The sequence below is a fragment of the Podarcis erhardii genome (genome assembly GCF_964252035.2).
Source record: "Podarcis erhardii genome assembly, chromosome: 10".
NCBI lineage: Eukaryota > Metazoa > Chordata > Lepidosauria > Squamata > Lacertidae > Podarcis > Podarcis erhardii.
Window position 1 is genome coordinate 55,583,553 of NC_138500.1, and position 16,690 is coordinate 55,600,242.

General features: G+C 40.4%; 1 protein-coding gene across 2 annotated transcripts in view; it reads left to right on the forward strand.

Annotated features, from left to right (window-relative positions):
- The window catches only part of MET (MET proto-oncogene, receptor tyrosine kinase), a 106,929-nt gene extending 91,165 nt beyond the window's left edge, over nt 1–15,764 (forward strand). For both annotated transcript variants that reach the window (XM_081877811.1, XM_081877810.1), the window contains exons 15-21: nt 3,860–4,090; nt 6,317–6,397; nt 7,223–7,404; nt 8,948–9,057; nt 11,953–12,118; nt 13,436–13,572; nt 13,671–15,764. In XM_081877811.1, coding sequence (XP_081733937.1) covers nt 3,860–4,090; nt 6,317–6,397; nt 7,223–7,404; nt 8,948–9,057; nt 11,953–12,118; nt 13,436–13,572; nt 13,671–13,881 — 1,118 coding nt within the window. In that variant the 3' untranslated portion in view covers nt 13,882–15,764. The remainder of the gene's footprint in view (nt 1–3,859; nt 4,091–6,316; nt 6,398–7,222; nt 7,405–8,947; nt 9,058–11,952; nt 12,119–13,435; nt 13,573–13,670) is intronic.
- The last annotated feature ends 926 nt before the right edge of the window (nt 15,765–16,690 follow it).

Here is a 16,690-nt window from a genome sequence, read left to right on the forward strand (position 1 = left end):
AACAGGGGTGACATCAAAGATCACTAGAGCAACAGCAAACTACAGGCACTTCCAGACAACCTGTTTATTGAGCATCCATCCTGGTTTGCATTGAAACAGCTACTCAGAGTTCACTTGCCTCAGCTATAGCTATTCTTCAGGCTGGTTTGGGATCACTAGCAGAGCAACAGATTCCTCCAGCTGTCCTGCTTCAGCTCCTTCCTCATTTGGCCCGTACCTGTCTGAGGGACCTCCTTGCTGGAACACCTGATGCTTTGATCACAGGTGGGGTCTGGTGCAAGGCAGGGGTCAGGCTGTGCTAGTGCATTGTTTGCAGGGACGCTGGTGGCGCTGTGGTCTAAACCCTGAGCCTCTTGGGCTTGCTGATCAGAAGGTTGGCAGTTCAAATCCCCATGACAGGGTGAGCTCCCATTGCTCTGTCCCAGCTCATGCCAACCTAGCTGTTCGAAAGCACGCCAGTGCAAGTAGATAAATAGGTATCGCTGCAGTGGGAAGGTAAATGATGTTTCCATGCACTCAGGCTTCTGTCACGGTGTTCCGTTGCACCACAAGCTGTTTAGTTATACTCAGTGCTTTTTTCGGGGGGGGGGCACAGGTGTACGCATACCCCTAAACATTTTGTGAATCTTTGTACTTTTGTCCATTTACTGTATTTTTTTCTCATGATTTGAATTATGAAATGGTGATTTTCTTAAGTCAAAATAAGAGTACCCCTAAACATTTTTTAGGGTACCTTTACCTTTACCTTTTAAACATTTTTTAAGAAAAAAAGCACTGGTTATGCTGGCCACATGACCCAGAAAGCTGTCTGTGGACAAACGCCAGCTCCCTCGGCCTGAAAGCGAGATGAGCACCGCAACCCCATAGTCACCTTTGACTGGACTTAACTGTCCAGGGGTCCTTTATCTTTACCTTATGTTTACTGCATTGCTTGGGCCATCAGAAAATAAATGGCTGAATTGTGCTAAAGTGAGGAGAATCTATCTGAGAGCATTATGACAGTAAACTAGCTATAATGTTTAAATAAAATTATTTGTCCAGGTTTCTTAATTGGCAAAGCTGTTACTTTTCATGTCCTCAAAGTACCACTCTTGTTCAGGTACGATAATTGTTTAAAATCTTAACTGAAGTCCAGTCACAATTAAAGCAGTTAACATATTTTTTTAAAAAAATAGGCGGAGAACTCTAGATCAAATAGCATCTAGTCTGCAGGCGAGCGGTCTGAGTTTAATTAGATCTCAAGAATCCTGGCTTCAGATATAGTAATCAGCTTAAGTTAGCCTTTCTGTGTTGTAAGAAACATTGCTGGTGAGGCGATGTGATTAAATATTGGCCCAGGTTCCAGGTTGAATATTTGGCATGGCTCAGAATGTATCTAAACATCACATTTGTGCTCCATTTGCGGAGCACCAAGCATGTAGGTCAGTTCAGAGCATAAATACAAAACCCTCCATTTATGCCGGTTACCCATTATCTGATGTAATCATTTGACAGCCCATGAATTGCTAGCGAGGTGGAAGAGTGCCATTTCTGTGCACTCTTCTAACAATTACTTGTTCTTCTATATGCTCCACAATGTGGTAAAACTATGTTGCAGCGCATGTTCTCTCTGTGTGTGTCTTGACTTTACCATCAGGACCACAGTTATAAAAAATAATAAATGCTTCTGTCTCTTAGTGATCTTTCCCAATGAAAAAATAATTTCATACATTGCCCCTAAATGGGACATATTTATAACATTGTTCCTTAACTCCCCCCCTCCAAATTCATCAATCACAACTAATACAAATATTTATAACAGTTGAGGAGTGAAATTAGAATCAGATTGGTACTGAAAGGCTTCTAATTTTATTTACCATATTACTTTAGACTATTTGTAGCTGAAAAGAGCCTTGTAAATTTGGCAGTCATGTTTCTAGACATCTGCAATATAAATATAATGGATATTTCATCTGAATATGACCATAACAATTATTACATTATAGCTGCTTCCAGACAGGTGGCTCCTAGTGCTAATAATTCATTGCTCTTCTGTTCTTAAGCAGAATTGCAGTTTTCTGTGTCTTCCTCCTGCTATGTCCCATCCATACTTAGTAGATATGGCATAGCATGCCCTCCAACACCAGAACTTAATTTTCTGTGGATGATATTAATTGCAGGGTCTCCCTTAGAAACCAGACTTGACAGGGAGTTGCCACCAGTTTTGTTTGTTTGTTTGTTTTGGTATGCCATACTGTGCTCACTTGTGGGTTTAAGCCAGACTGACTACAGCTAGAAAACAGTATAAAAAACAGAACAGTCTGTAAAGATCAATATCATATCAGTCACTGCTTTGAAGTGAGATATTTTATTTTAATATATTTAAAAAGCTACGGTCAAAGGTTAACATCTGCAATACTTAATTTTGTTGCAGTGTAAAACTGCAGGAAATGAATCACTCAAGCTATTTTCCTAGTTGAATATTTACCATTAGATAAATATAGTCACCGGCACTTAGGAAGTATTCATCAGATTTTCAATTGCCCAGCAAATGATAATCTAACAATAACCTATGGACTTTGCTATAGCCTCCTTTTTCACAAATGTGTCATTTCCCAATCCTATGCTCCCCCACGGATAATACAAGTACAGATAACTCTGGCTGCAATTTCTAGTTTGGGTCAAAGTAGAATTCTGCAAAATTCAAGTGGGGCCTTGACTTTTGCTTTCTTCAGTCTAAAAAATTAGATTGCATTATGACAACATTGGTGAGACATGGCAAAATGGCATAGCTTTATATAAAACCTCTGAATTAAATATAAAACCTCTGAATTAAAAAAGCCAGACAAATGATATAATGGTCCATTTTGGCAGAGAGAGATATTGCTTTATTGCAAGTCACATCCTTTGACCCAAAAGCCTCCAGATAATCTTTTCTTTGTTATTGGCTTCACCATTAAAGGCCTAAGGCTTAGAATTCAGAACAGATTCTGGAGCTCAGGCCTGAATCAAATTACATTGCGCTGCCTAGATCAGTGGTGGGGAAATGGATCTGGCCAGCTGTATCATTATGACACCAAAATGATATCGGATGAATGACACTAGTCAAAATTCAAAGGAGGTTGCTGTAACGGCTGATCATTGAAAAGCAGTTACAGCAACCTCTTTTGAAGATGCAATTCCAGTGCCAGTGAGCTTGGCCGAAATGGCCTGGTGAGCCAAATGGGGGGAACCGAGTGTGCCTAAATAGAGATTCCACAGCCCTGGCCTAGATTCTGGAACCATACCCTACAAATCCCGTTTTTTTCATGTGAGAGCACAGCGGCCATTTTGGACACAGCAATCTCATGCCCGCCCCCAAGTGCTTTTTTCAGGACCACAATATTGCGCACCGCCCCAAAACGCCCGTTTTTGAGTGCTGTGCTCTCATCTGAGAGCACAGCCCTGGAAAAAGCATGTCTTGGACTCTGCAATCTTGCACGGGTCACATGACTAGTGCAGGGGAAGACGCATGATCTGGTTTGGGGACTCAGCATGTTGGAGGGTCTGTGAAACTCCATCCTTAAAAGGGTACATTTCATTCCCCTCCCTTTTAAGCTATAGGAATGCCGTTAAGATCTTGTTATTTTCTGATGTTTTGGCGTGATGTAATGTTTTTATCTTCGAGCTTTCAAACTGAATTCTTTTTAGCATGATCTTATTATAGGATACTGCTTTTTAATAACTTTAGAATCATTGTTTTGATGTGCGTTGGTGATTTTGTAAACTGTGTTTCAATCTACTAACAGAGAAAAGCAGGGAGGAAGTGTTCAAATAAATGAAATCCAGCCCTTTATGATAGAACTCATTGCTGTTATATCTACTTCTATTTTTCTTATAGATCAGTTTCCAACTTTATCTCAGAATGGATCATGCAGACCATCCCATTATCCTCACACGGACCTATCTCCCATCCTGTCTACTGGAGACTCTGATTTAGCCAGTCCATTGTTGCAGACTAATGTCCACATTGACATAAGCGCCTTAAATCCAGACTTGGTCAAAGAAGTTGAGCATGTGGTTATTGGTGCTGATAGCCTGATAGTACATTTCAGTGAAGTAATAGGAAGAGGTAGGTGTTGAGTCTGTCATCTCAAGCCACACATCTCCACAGTCGTGCATCAAGCGTCAAAACGTTTAATTGGTGCTCAGAATTACTCTTGCAAATAGTTGTTTTAACCAGCTGGCAGAACGCCATTACAGTAGATTCCAATTGTACCACTAAGGGAACTTAGTTCCACAGTAAGAGGGTCATTTTAGAGAAGACCCTCCCTTCTTAAGTCCCAATGTCTGGCAGGCATGGTAAGGCCTCCAGTGATCTCAGGTCTGGATTTTACAGAAAGAGGTGCTCTCTCAGATAGTCGCATGTCAACCACCAACTCGTGCAGGCTGTTTAGGGCTATTTTTTCTTTGTCTGATGCATCTGATTACCTAGTCTCTAATAGTTTCATCTTGTTCCCCACCCCCCCAATGTCTACGTCTATTTTAATGAATTTGTTGAATCCCCATTTAAAGTCCATTGTACAGCAATATAGCTTGTGGCAGTGGTTTCATGATGCATTATGCAAATTATTTTTTATCTCTCTACCTGGAATCTGCCGCCAGTTAAAGTCTTGAGTATAGATCGCCATTGTCCTTAAAGGTAATGGGAAAATAAGAGTCAGCACTGACTTCATACAAACCTTTATCTATGGGTGTATGAAATAACAGAAGTCTGGGCTTCCTGTTTGGCGGCAAACCTGGCAAGTTGTCCTCTCGGGCACTCCTGCGCCCGGGAGGGGTCCCAGACAGAGATTAATGGGGAATAAGGGGCATGCCTCCCTTTACCTTTCGAGGGTATCGAAAGGGCACGACCCATGGTCATCAGCTAGTGCCTTTTCTTTGCAAGCGGTGGTGGAAATCCCCGTCTCACAGATGAAAAGGCACTGGGCACAATGGCTCTGTCCAAGTACATCCCCAGTAAGCTACTGTGGTGAGCTGTAGAATACCTTTGAATTCGGACATCATTGGCAAATGAAGAGGCACCCCCCTGAAAAGATCCTGATTTATGCTGCAGGAGAAAGAATGAAAAATGCTAATTTCTACTTTGCTTGAACAGTGGAAGGAGGCGAGGGGAGGCAATATTTTGAGTCTTTTTCTTTCTTTCTCGGGATCTGCATTATCTACCTTCCCCAAGAGTACTGGAAGGTAAAGTTTTTGGGAAGAGTGGACTTTAAAGACACCTCCTTGCAATTGATTTATTTTATAACTAAGGACTTTGCCTGAAAGAAGACGGAGAGTAACAATCTTGAGGGACTTTTGAGGGATTTTGACCACCCCTTGGAACTTCGTATTGTGATATAAAAATAGTAAATAGTGAAAGATTGGTAACAACTGTTAAGCACTAGGAAGAGAATAAACTGTGGAGTCAGATGTAATGGAATTGAGGATCGGCAGGATGGACTGCAGAAAGATTTATTAGTTTAGGGGGGAGGATGGAGAGGAAATATGGATTTTGTTGATTGTTAATTACATCAGTCCACCCCCCTTGACGGTTAAAGTTGGAAATAAGAACAGTGAAAGGGACAGGAAGGACCACAAGGTGTACCATCTTGACTGCTTCTGAGACTTTCAGACAGAGAAGAAGAGAGATGGATTATGTTTATTTATAAATGATTTATTAATGAACTGGTAGTATGTAAAATTAAATTTGGCAAAATGTGAAGGGTGGGTGACACTGAGAGATTGGCAGTGTTAGATGGAGGTAATGTGTATTATAGATTTATACAAACAAAAAAAAAACATTCTAGGGGTTTCATTTTCACCCTCTGCATGCAACACCAGTGAGGCTGTTGTTTATTACTGGGGCCAGACATCAGGCAGCAATGTTCAAGGCCATGTTAGGGAGGAATGTGTGTATGTTGTCTGGGAGGAAGCAAGATCTGTTTTTCAAAGTGTTACTCAAGAGGTAACAGAAGGAAATGTTTCAGAATAGATGAATGACTGGTAGATAAAAGAGGATTTGCCCTACTCGACAATTTTGTTATAACAATGTATAAAAGCCATAGCAGAAATTGGTAACTGAACAGGTGATGTGTAGGGAGAAGGGATGAATGTATATTGAAATCATAGTCGGAAAAGTTATTTTATTGGGAGCAGCAAAGAAGGGAGGAAAATAGAGGGGACATCGGGGGTGGGGGTGGGTGGGAAGTCAGCTTTTGAATTTGTTTTGATTTTGTATTAATTTGGTGACAGTTTGTTTAAAATAAAAATAATTGGCAAAAAAAGTAACAGAAGGCTAACCTTATTCTCAATGCAGGGCATTTTGGATGTGTCTACCATGGAACTTTGTTGGATACCGACGGCAGGAAAATCCACTGTGCTGTGAAATCCTTGAATAGTGAGTCATAGTTTTTCATAGTGAAACACAATGAATTTCAGAGTCAACAGAATCAGCTGCCTTATCAAAGTGCACTTTCACACCCTAGCAATATTAGTTGTATATGGGCTATTTTCGGACGGTGTCTTGCATATAAAGTTCCCCTAACAATTGATTTGTCTCACCATGTCCTTGTGGAGGAAAATTCACATCCTCCCCCCCCACCCCCAGATAAATAGAAGATTAAAGGAAAGAAAGAAAACATGCTGGTATCATTTTACACACTGCTGGGCTGCTTTGTATTCATTTTTTATGAGTGAGACAGTTGGAAACTGCAGGAGCAAATTGGCACACACTAGTAAATGGCCTTCTTCTGGCTCTGCACTTGGGACATTTCTATTTATTATTTCTAGTCTATGAAAAAGGAAGGGAGGTGCAATAAAAACAAGGAAAGAATTCTGGAACTATAAATGTATGCTGTGAATGTGTTAAAGTATATTCTGGCCATGATAAACATTCATTCAGCTATGCAGATGACAATTCAAGTTCAGTTGGCTATAGGTATAGGGCTCTGCCTAGTTCTGCAAACACTTAGTAATGTTTTTTATCTGATTAGACATGCTGGATATAATATTTAGAGGAGGGACTATTGACCTAATATTGAGAGCGAAATCAGATATTATTTAATAAATGTGTATTTAAAAGAGTTTTGTTTCATTCTGAATGCGGGGAGGGGGGATGAGGTAAAGGGTAATAACTGACACTTGTTTCTATAAATTTCAGTTGTGTTAAAATGTGCTAAAAATGATCTGTACTATGGTTTGGTTTTGCTACTGCATTTCTCAGGGATTACAGATTTGGATGAAGTATCCCAGTTCCTAAAAGAAGGAATCATAATGAAGGATTTCACTCATCCCAATGTCCTATCACTGCTTGGAATTTGCTTGCCCAGCGAAGGGTCTCCTTTGGTTGTGCTTCCTTACATGAAACACGGGGATCTTCGGAACTTCATTAGGAATGAGTCTCATGTAAGTACAATCCAGGATGTGCTTCAGTGATGTTGTAATATTAGCCGTTATACATGACTTCAGCTCTGCTCAACCTAAACACGTTAACTGATTTGTTCAACCATCACTTTTAATCGTGGTTAATACAGTCTGGGTTTTTAGTATATCTTTCTGCCATGTAATAATAATCCAAAAGAATGGTTTAAAGCCATGATGTTTTCCAAACAATAAATAATTTCCTCCCTAAAATATGCCACAAAACTGTCATCAAACAGCTTTAAAAATGCCATCTGTGCATATAGTCATTCTTATAAATTAAAAGTAGAACTGCCAGTCAACCAAGAAAAGCAGCAACCCTGTAATAGCATGATATTATATAAATATAATTATTACCTTTCACTGCTAAGCATTCATTGGCACAAAATGAGTTCCCAAGATCTGTCATCTAACTAACTTTTATTAACTAACTAACTTTTATTACATGATTCTACCTTACAAATATTTTAGTAGACTGGGAATATGTAGCAGTACTATTCCGCCTTACCTGGGAATAAGCCCCATTGAATTGCATTGAACTTTCCTATGAGTAGAGTAATGGTAAAGGTAAAGGACTGGACCATTAGGTCCAGTCGTGGCCGACTCTGGGGTTGCGGCACTCATCTCGCTTTATTGGCCGAGGGAGCCGGCGTACAGCTTCTGGGTCATGTGGCCAGCATGACTAAGCCGCCTCTGGCAAACCGGAGCAGTGCACGGAAACGCTGTTTACCTTCCCGCCGGAGTGGTACCTATTTATCTACTTGCATTTTGACGTGCTTTCGAACTGCTAGGTTGGCAGGAGCAGGGACCAAGCAATGGGAGCTCACCCCATTGCGGGGATTCGAACCGCCGACCTTCTGATCGGCAAGTCCTAGGCTCTGTGGTTTAACCCACAGTGCCACCTGTGTCCCTATGAGTAGATTAGGATTGCATTATTTTTTAAATGCGTTGCCATTAAAACCAGATGCTATGTTTCCTCCACTGTGCAAAGTTTAGTTTTCAAAAAGCTGGTGGTAAGACATAGGGCAGTAGTCACCAAACTTTCAGGGTCCCTCCTTGCCAAAAAACCCAAACCCATCCACACAGACCCACACAGGCAACATTCCCTACCTCTCAAAAAACCAAATTCAGCCATACATCTTTCTCCCAACACACACTCAGCCAGGCAAGCAACAAGTCTCCACACCCAAAAAACCAATGCAGACAGGCAATATCTCTTCCCTCAGTCCTCAAACAATAAAACTCACCTAGGCAACATCCCTTGAAAACCAGCCCCACCCATGTAATTTAAAAACAAACAAACCCCCCAAAATCAGGAGGGACCAGAGATCTTGGTAGCATGTCAAAGGAGGTGTTTGTGGCTGGCTGATCATAAGCATCATGTTAATGACCCCAGACATAAACCTAATGACATGCTTCAATTGTATTTTGAAACTGACTTCTGTACTATGGTTTGTTGTTGTTATCAGTTATTAAATGTTCTGTTGTATTATGTTATCTAATGAAAATTGCTGCCCATGTTTTATAGAACCCAACAGTAAAGGATTTGATTGGATTTGGTCTGCAAGTGGCAAAGGGAATGAAATACCTCGCAAGCAAAAAGTTTGTCCATAGAGATTTAGCAGCAAGAAATTGTATGTAAGTACAGCAGTCTGATTCCCAGTCTTTTTGGCTAAAGTAATGTTTGAAGAAGGAACATTTCACATTGCACAACTATATTTGTTGCTCTCGTGTCATGCCATTCTAGTGTAGAGCTCAGAAACTCACTTCCACCGATGTAATCACCATGCCGAGAACTGCTGAGCTTTACACAGAAAGCTATAAAGTGGTACCTTGGGTTACAGACGCTTCAGGTTAAGAACAGTTTCAGGTGAAGAACGGACCTCCAGAACGATTTAAGTTCTCAACCCAAGGTACCACTGTATATCACTTATGCAGCACAATCCTGTGTGTATTAACTCTGAGGCAAGTCACAATGCATTCTGTGTAGGGAAGTGTGCATAGGCTCGCAGCCTTAAAAGCATTTTTCTGGGCAGAATTATTCCACTGAAATGTTTCTACTTAAGAGATCATTCTCTCTTCCTAAAAATGCCAAGGCTTACCTTTGAAATCCTTTGCTTCCATGCTCCTGGCTAAATTGGACACGACAAACTGTAAATGTTACTCATACACTTCAACCAAAATAAAACAGTTTCCGTATGAAAAATGAAATGAATAAAACTTCCACAATCTATTATCAACTTTCCTCAGCTCCCAAGCCTTGGTGAATTAACTTTTGTATACCCATATAACATACAATGCATTGAAGGACATGAGAAAATTTGAGGGCTCACAACCTACGGTCAACAAGCTATAAAATCAATTGTCATGTGTAACCTGCTGTAGACAGTGTTAATTGCCAGGCACATTTTGACTAAACAGTCGCCTTCAGTGACATAGATTCAAAAAGGCTGCTTCCAACATAAATCCAGAAGGTGCAGTGTAAATAAATACGTTACCAAATGAAATAATGTACTAGGGTCTTCTACTCAAACATTTGAGGCGTCCCTCCTTCAACAACAAAAATGTATTCATGCTTTTCTTCTGTGAACACAATTTTTTAAAAAAGAAAGCAAGACACCTTTGTCAGATTTTATTGCTGCTGGTCCATTTGACTTAGAGATGTTTGCATGCAAGCTCTCCAATGAGCCTAGTACAAAGGAGCTTAGGTACACAGCTCCTTCACTGTGTACCAACGAAGGAACTTTTTTTGCCATAGCACAGCACCATTTTTAACATGTTTGCTTATACACAACATTGTGAACTGTTGCCTTTGGAGTGCTTGCAGGTGAATTAACTGATTCAAAAGCAATTGTGGCTTCATGTCACCATGATAGGTGACAAATTATCTGCCAAATTTGTTTTAGAGAACTACAATTTTCCTCTTTTAGTTTCATAATGCAGTTGCTAAAGTTGCTCATCAAATGCACATCTTCACTATGTTACTGCACTGAAATAAACACGGCTGAGTTACAGAAAGAAAATAAACCAAAGTTCTGTACAGAGGGTCTTTCTGTACATGGCTTTGCTTTGACCTCTGCTATACAAGAATTTTTATACCTAACAAAAATTATGCAAAGAATCTTATTAGTGTCTGAGTGACCAGACAGTTTAGTTCATACAATGAAAGATTGGTACAATAACTGTCAGCATTGTTAATACTGATGCATCGCCAACATTATGAATTAATGAGCTTAACCACATTAATTAAAAGTTCACTCTCAAGACACGTGGTGTTTGAGCTCAGTTAGCATAAAAATGTGACTGTCCCTTTGTAGATGAGTGTGCAAACTTTTAAAAAGTGTTATTTAAGTATTAAGCATGTCAGTAAAGCAGCTCCATTTTTACTATTCAACTTGCAGATTTGTTAACCCACTGGCTTATTTCACTTAGTAGTTTTTCATTTTGATGAGTTTCTTCTAAGATACGAAAGGGGAGAAAACATTCAAGTCATCCAAGGCCATTCAAGTCTTGCTCTGCAGCTTCAGTTGCCAAATATAAAAGGGGAAAAAATTACTTAGCGGAGAACTAGTGAAAGTGCCTGTGGTCGGGGATTGGCTGTAACTTTCCTGCCAACCAGAAATACATTATACTAGCCATGACTGGCATGTGGTGATACGGTTGTGTGATTTGGATCACCATGCATGCTCAACTCTTTTTCCATCGGTCTCAAGAGACATAGGAGTGTTCCTCCAGGGGTCAAAGTCAAACTGCTGGAGAATCACAGCACCTGCTGTGGTTGCAGAGACTGGTAACTCAAAGCTTCTGTCTCCTGTATTGTTTTTGCTGTGTTAGCAGCACTGAAATGACCTCTCTGGGGCGCAAGCTTGGGCAGTGTGTATGGAGGACCTGGGCTACCCAGATAGCAAGACTCTTGGCCTCATTGATGTGGCCCAAAGGAAATCAGAGTAAGATGCAAGGCAGGAGACGTGCAAGGCATCACCCAACCACCTTAGGGACTCCCCTCTGTATTTGTATAGGGTTTAATCCTTAGCTTTCTCCTTCAACTCAGCCCACATGTACAGAGCAGGGTGGACAGTCTTTTTGATAGGAGCTTTCCCTCACACCTAAACAATTATAGATTTGTTCTGCCCTATATCAATATTTTAGATAGAATGTAAAATACTGAGAATGAAAAATAGCCCAATAGTGCAGCAGCCACTAGGAATTTCCATGGTGCAAGCCATGCTGAAATGAGGAGACGTTGCCCTAAGTTTACAGGTGTGTTTATCCACAATGACGGTGTCCATTCACTTTAATGGTGTTTATGTGGAAGCTATGTTTATTGAAAGACACACTACATAATAGATGTTGTGGGCACTGGTGTTCATTATCTCCATTTTAATGGTATTATAAGCATGTTTATTAAACAGATATTGCTGTTGTTTGCCTGTTTATTATTTGTTGAAATATTTAACATAGCCTTCCAAAGCTATGTCATCAAAGGCATTGTGTCGTTTCGTTTCCAGATAATGGTATTTATCATTTCTCTAGGTTGGATGAAAAATTCACTGTCAAAGTTGCTGATTTTGGCCTTGCTAGAGATGTCTATGATAAAGAGTACTACAGCGTACACAATAAAACAGGAGCCAAACTGCCAGTAAAATGGATGGCTTTAGAAAGTTTGCAGACTCAGAAGTTCACTACAAAGTCAGATGTGGTAATATGTCTATAATTATTTATGTAGCTCTTGCTGACTTTCCACATTTCAAAGCATTCCTGGAAATATTAAAGGAAAAGAACGACATGGTAGATTAATGCAAAAAGCTTGCAATCCTAAATCAGAACTAAGATTCAGCACTTTTAGCTTGAGGAATAAATCTGACTGGTTTTCTCTTTTTTGCTTTTGGGCACACATCCTCAAACCACAGAATTTTAGACATGACAGCCGTGGTTGGCAAAATTTTAGGACACAGCCTGTCTGATGATCATACCCTCAGTCATAAGCAAACCAATTTGGAAGAAACCTGTGACAAACTTGATCACATTAGCCAATCTCTGAGGGTTGATCCATTTCCCACCACCCATATCTTAAAATTCTGTTTTTCTGTTTGTAAGCTCCATAAACAGTAGAGGGACTTGTCCCAGCCTTTTTCACCATCGGTCCTTGTTGAGAAGTGTTGTGGATTCCAAACTGCGTGTGTTGCTTTCCTGGAGTCCCTCTCTTCACTTGAAATGTTACTCTGTTCTGACTTCCGGAATGCCGCAGCCACGGGAAGGAGCGCAAGCCCGCCCTTTGGGGGAGTCTCGAGCAACACGGAGGTCTAGAGGGGTCACGAAGGCTCCGTGAACCTCGTAACCCCAGGAGGATTATCCTGGGGGTCAAGGTACCCAGCGACGCTGCTTAAGCTCCCCTGTATTGTCAGCGTTTAGCAGGGTTTGAGCTGCAGCACAAAGGGGATGCCCTTTGACTATGCAAGATTGTAATTGGTTCCAGTTCCAAGTAGATACCCTTTACCAATAGTGAAGGCTTGTCCTGTCAAGATTCAGATTTCCATTGACCTGCTGTACTTTGCCCTATATTCTCGACTAGTCTTGTTGGTGTAAATGCTCTCAAGACATTTTTATATTTTAAAACTTCTAAGAATTTTCTCCTAACGTATGTTGCAGCACGTAGAACTGAATAACCAGTGTGAAGACCAGCCTTCCCCAACAAGGTATCCTCCAGATATTTTGGAGGCCAGTGGCTATAGCCCTGGACATCTGAAGGACCCTAGGTTAGGGGAAGGCTGGTGTACATCATTAATTTTCTTAACTCTTGCTTCTCTCTATTGTTTACAGCACAAAATTTAATTCAGCCATTGCCAACGTGGTGCCCTCCAGTCCAAAACTTCTGGAGAGTACCAGGTTGGTAATGGCTGGTTTAATTTTTTGAAGGTTAAGCCCATAGTAAAATTTGTGTGTGTGTGTGTGTGTGTGTGTGTGTGTGTGTGTGTGTGTTATAGAAAGACCCAAGCTTTTCTTTGTTTTTTGTTAGTGGTCCTTTGGAGTATTACTGTGGGAGCTGATGACAAGAGGAGCACCACCCTACCCTGACGTCAACACTTTTGACATCACTATCTACTTGCTACAAGGCAGAAGGCTTTTGCAGCCTGAATATTGCCCAGATCCACTGTAAGGAAATGGTTTATAAAACCTTATACAAATATTGCCAAGTTTTAGGGATAATGCTCTATAGAGGATAATTCACTTTCCTTGTCTTTCAACTGCAGGTATGAAGTCATGCTAAAATGTTGGCATCCAAAGCCGGAACTGCGGCCAGCGTTCTCCGAGCTAGTTTCAGATATATCAATGATCTTCTCTACTTTCATTGGAGAGCATTACGTTCACGTGAATGCCACCTACGTCAATGTGAAATGTGTTGCACCTTATCCATCTCTTTTGTCATCGCAAGACAACATAGACAGGGAAGCAAATACATGACCAAGCACGTTTTTACCATCGTGGGGTGGGAAACCATAAATCGTGGCCAATGACTTTTTTGTCTGTTGGTTTCTGTGAAGGCACTGTGTTTGTTTGTGTTGTACAAATTGCACTACTTTGAGGAGACAATTTCATGTTGCTGAAAGCTATGGATTTCTGTGTTGTCCAGATAAGAATTTTCAAGTGTGATGGACAACCGTAGCACCAACAGTGCTATTGCAACACCTAATCTAATGCCAGCTATCATTCATTTGTGAGCAATCTAGCTGCTGCTATAAATTACATCATGTACAGCAGATGAATTCATAGATTCATCAGTAACTCAGACTTCCAGGCACTTAACAAATGAGCTAACACTTGGTCAGCAGTCTTTTGCTGCCTAAGGTTGCAAACAGTTATCTCATCTCTATTGAAGATTTGTTTTGCCTGCTGTAGCAATTTGGCTGTTTTGAAGGCATACAGTGACCAAATGGGCATTTATCACATAGACCAGGGACCACAATTCTTGTTTTTGCAAAAGAACACAGTATACTAATTGAAATTATCATGTGATAAAAATATTGCAACAACTGGCATTCCCATTCTGCAACGAAGTTTAAAACTTAGAAGTCTCTGCAACCAGTAGGTTAAACAAATTTGTGGCCAACATTGCAGAGGCTTAAGAAATCAGCTGAGTAGTAACTCTAAATTTTAGCAACAATGGCTGTGTGTTAATCAAAGGATTTGCAGCAGAAGAAAGGAGAAGAGCTCGAACAAAGGAAAGGGGGGGGGGGGAGATCAGCCAAACTTGAACCAAAAGGAGTGCAACTGCTGCTAAGCTGGGCATGCCATTGAGAAAGAACTGAAAATAGATTTTGACATAGCCCATAACTGCTTGATATATTTGAATGATTATATGGATTGTGACATGCCATATATGTCTTTAGAATAATGACCAAAAACGCAGGTTTTTAAAAACAGTAATTTAAATAATTTTGTAAACTGCTCTTAACTCTTGAGCATCATGTTTCGTTTCTGTTCCTGTGGAGTTCAGTGCATTCTACTGTATAGACTGTTTGACGTAGGATTGATAGCTAGTTTTGTTGGTGTAAAACCTTTCAAAGCATTCTATTTTTATATTGAAAAGTTTTATTTTTAATTAATCTATATATAAAGGTTTGCACTGTGAACACTTAAAAATATGTTACCAGCTTTTCATTCATAAGTTGTATAGAGGTTAAAAACTTTATTCTGTAAAAAAAAAAAAAACTGTAAAGGCCAGGAGTTGACTGCATGCCACATCCACCCCAAGTGTTAAAATCCCCATTGCTAGAATTAAAAACAACAACAACCCTGTTCTAAGACCTTTGAGGAGGCGATGCTTCTAAAGAATCCAATTATAAGGGAGATTTATTGTTCTTGAAAAGAGAATGCTACACTGAAAGATTTATGATGAAGTTGGAGTGGGTAAGCAAACTACTTGCTGATAATACTGGATTGTATTAAACTGCCACTTCCATTCCAGCAACAAATATTTCATGCACGCTGAGAGCAATGTTAATTGTGAACTGCCTTAACACTGAAACTTCTGCTGCAGGCAAAAAGAAGAAAAGGAAGATCCTAAGGGGGTAAGGAAAATCGTGATGCCAAGGCTTAGCACAGTCATTCTAAACCTGTGTACACTTGCTTTGAGGAATGCAGGGAGATGGGGAATGTAACCGTTAGACTATTTATGAGGAGAAATTAATGTTGTGTCTGGGACACCTGTAAATAATACGTGATTCTTGTAGGGATTTGATGTTTGTACATTCATACAGTATACTTGCCAAAAGATGGATGGTACTTGCCTTTATAATTGTGATGGACCTAGCAAACTTAAAATAAACCTAGAAGTTTGTATGCTTGCTGTTTGTTTTAAGTATGCATATAGCTGTTAAAATGAGAGTGGCTTTTGTCCTGCCAAGCCTTGGAATCAGTAGGGCTATAGAGGGGATGTGGAATGGTTCCCACCCCATAACCTGGACAGAGGAAGCGGGTGCCTTGCAATTTGAGACTAAAAAGAAACGGACAACTTAAGAACCCGATTCAATGTTGGGTTTAAAAGAAAAGAAAGTTTTCAGGTCCCCAATCCATGCACGTTTTACTTGGGAGGAAGCCTCTTTGACCTTGGTTAGGATTTACTTCTGAGTAACAATGGCAATTTTAATCTGAAATCTTAGATGCAGTACTGTGCCCAAAGGTCAGAAACTGCTCGTGTTTATGAAATTCCCTGTCGCAAAATGCGCCTAGAACAATGGGAAGTTTTGAGCACTGCCTTTACCCCGGTTGTTGCTGCTATCCATCATTCCTTGGGCGGAGCTGATATCCCATCGTTGAGCATATTAGCTTATTAGTATAAGATGATACATTAATTTCTCGCAGCTTTCCTTTTCACCAATCAGAAAACAGCACATGAAGTGGAATCCTGTTGTAGACTGTGAACAGCAAAGGCCGTCAAGCCTTTCAATAGCGTACAGAACTCACGTCACCGAAGTGCAAGCATTGATTACTGCCTAAGGAATCACCATTCTTGGCAGCTTTAACAATTGATCTTCGAGTGTGTTAATTTAATTCAATTAAAAAATACCGTCTTAATATTGACAGGACTGAGTGACGGTTTACATTGAAAGGGCGTGTGTGCTGTATACTTGACAGTGAGAAGAGATTAATTCAGTGTTGGTATTTCAAAGCATTGCTGATTTACATGTCTGTTTAGAAGTAGGTGCCATTGAGGTCAGTGGAGCACACTCCTGGGTAAATTGCTATAGGATTGTGGTCTTGTTGGTGCAGT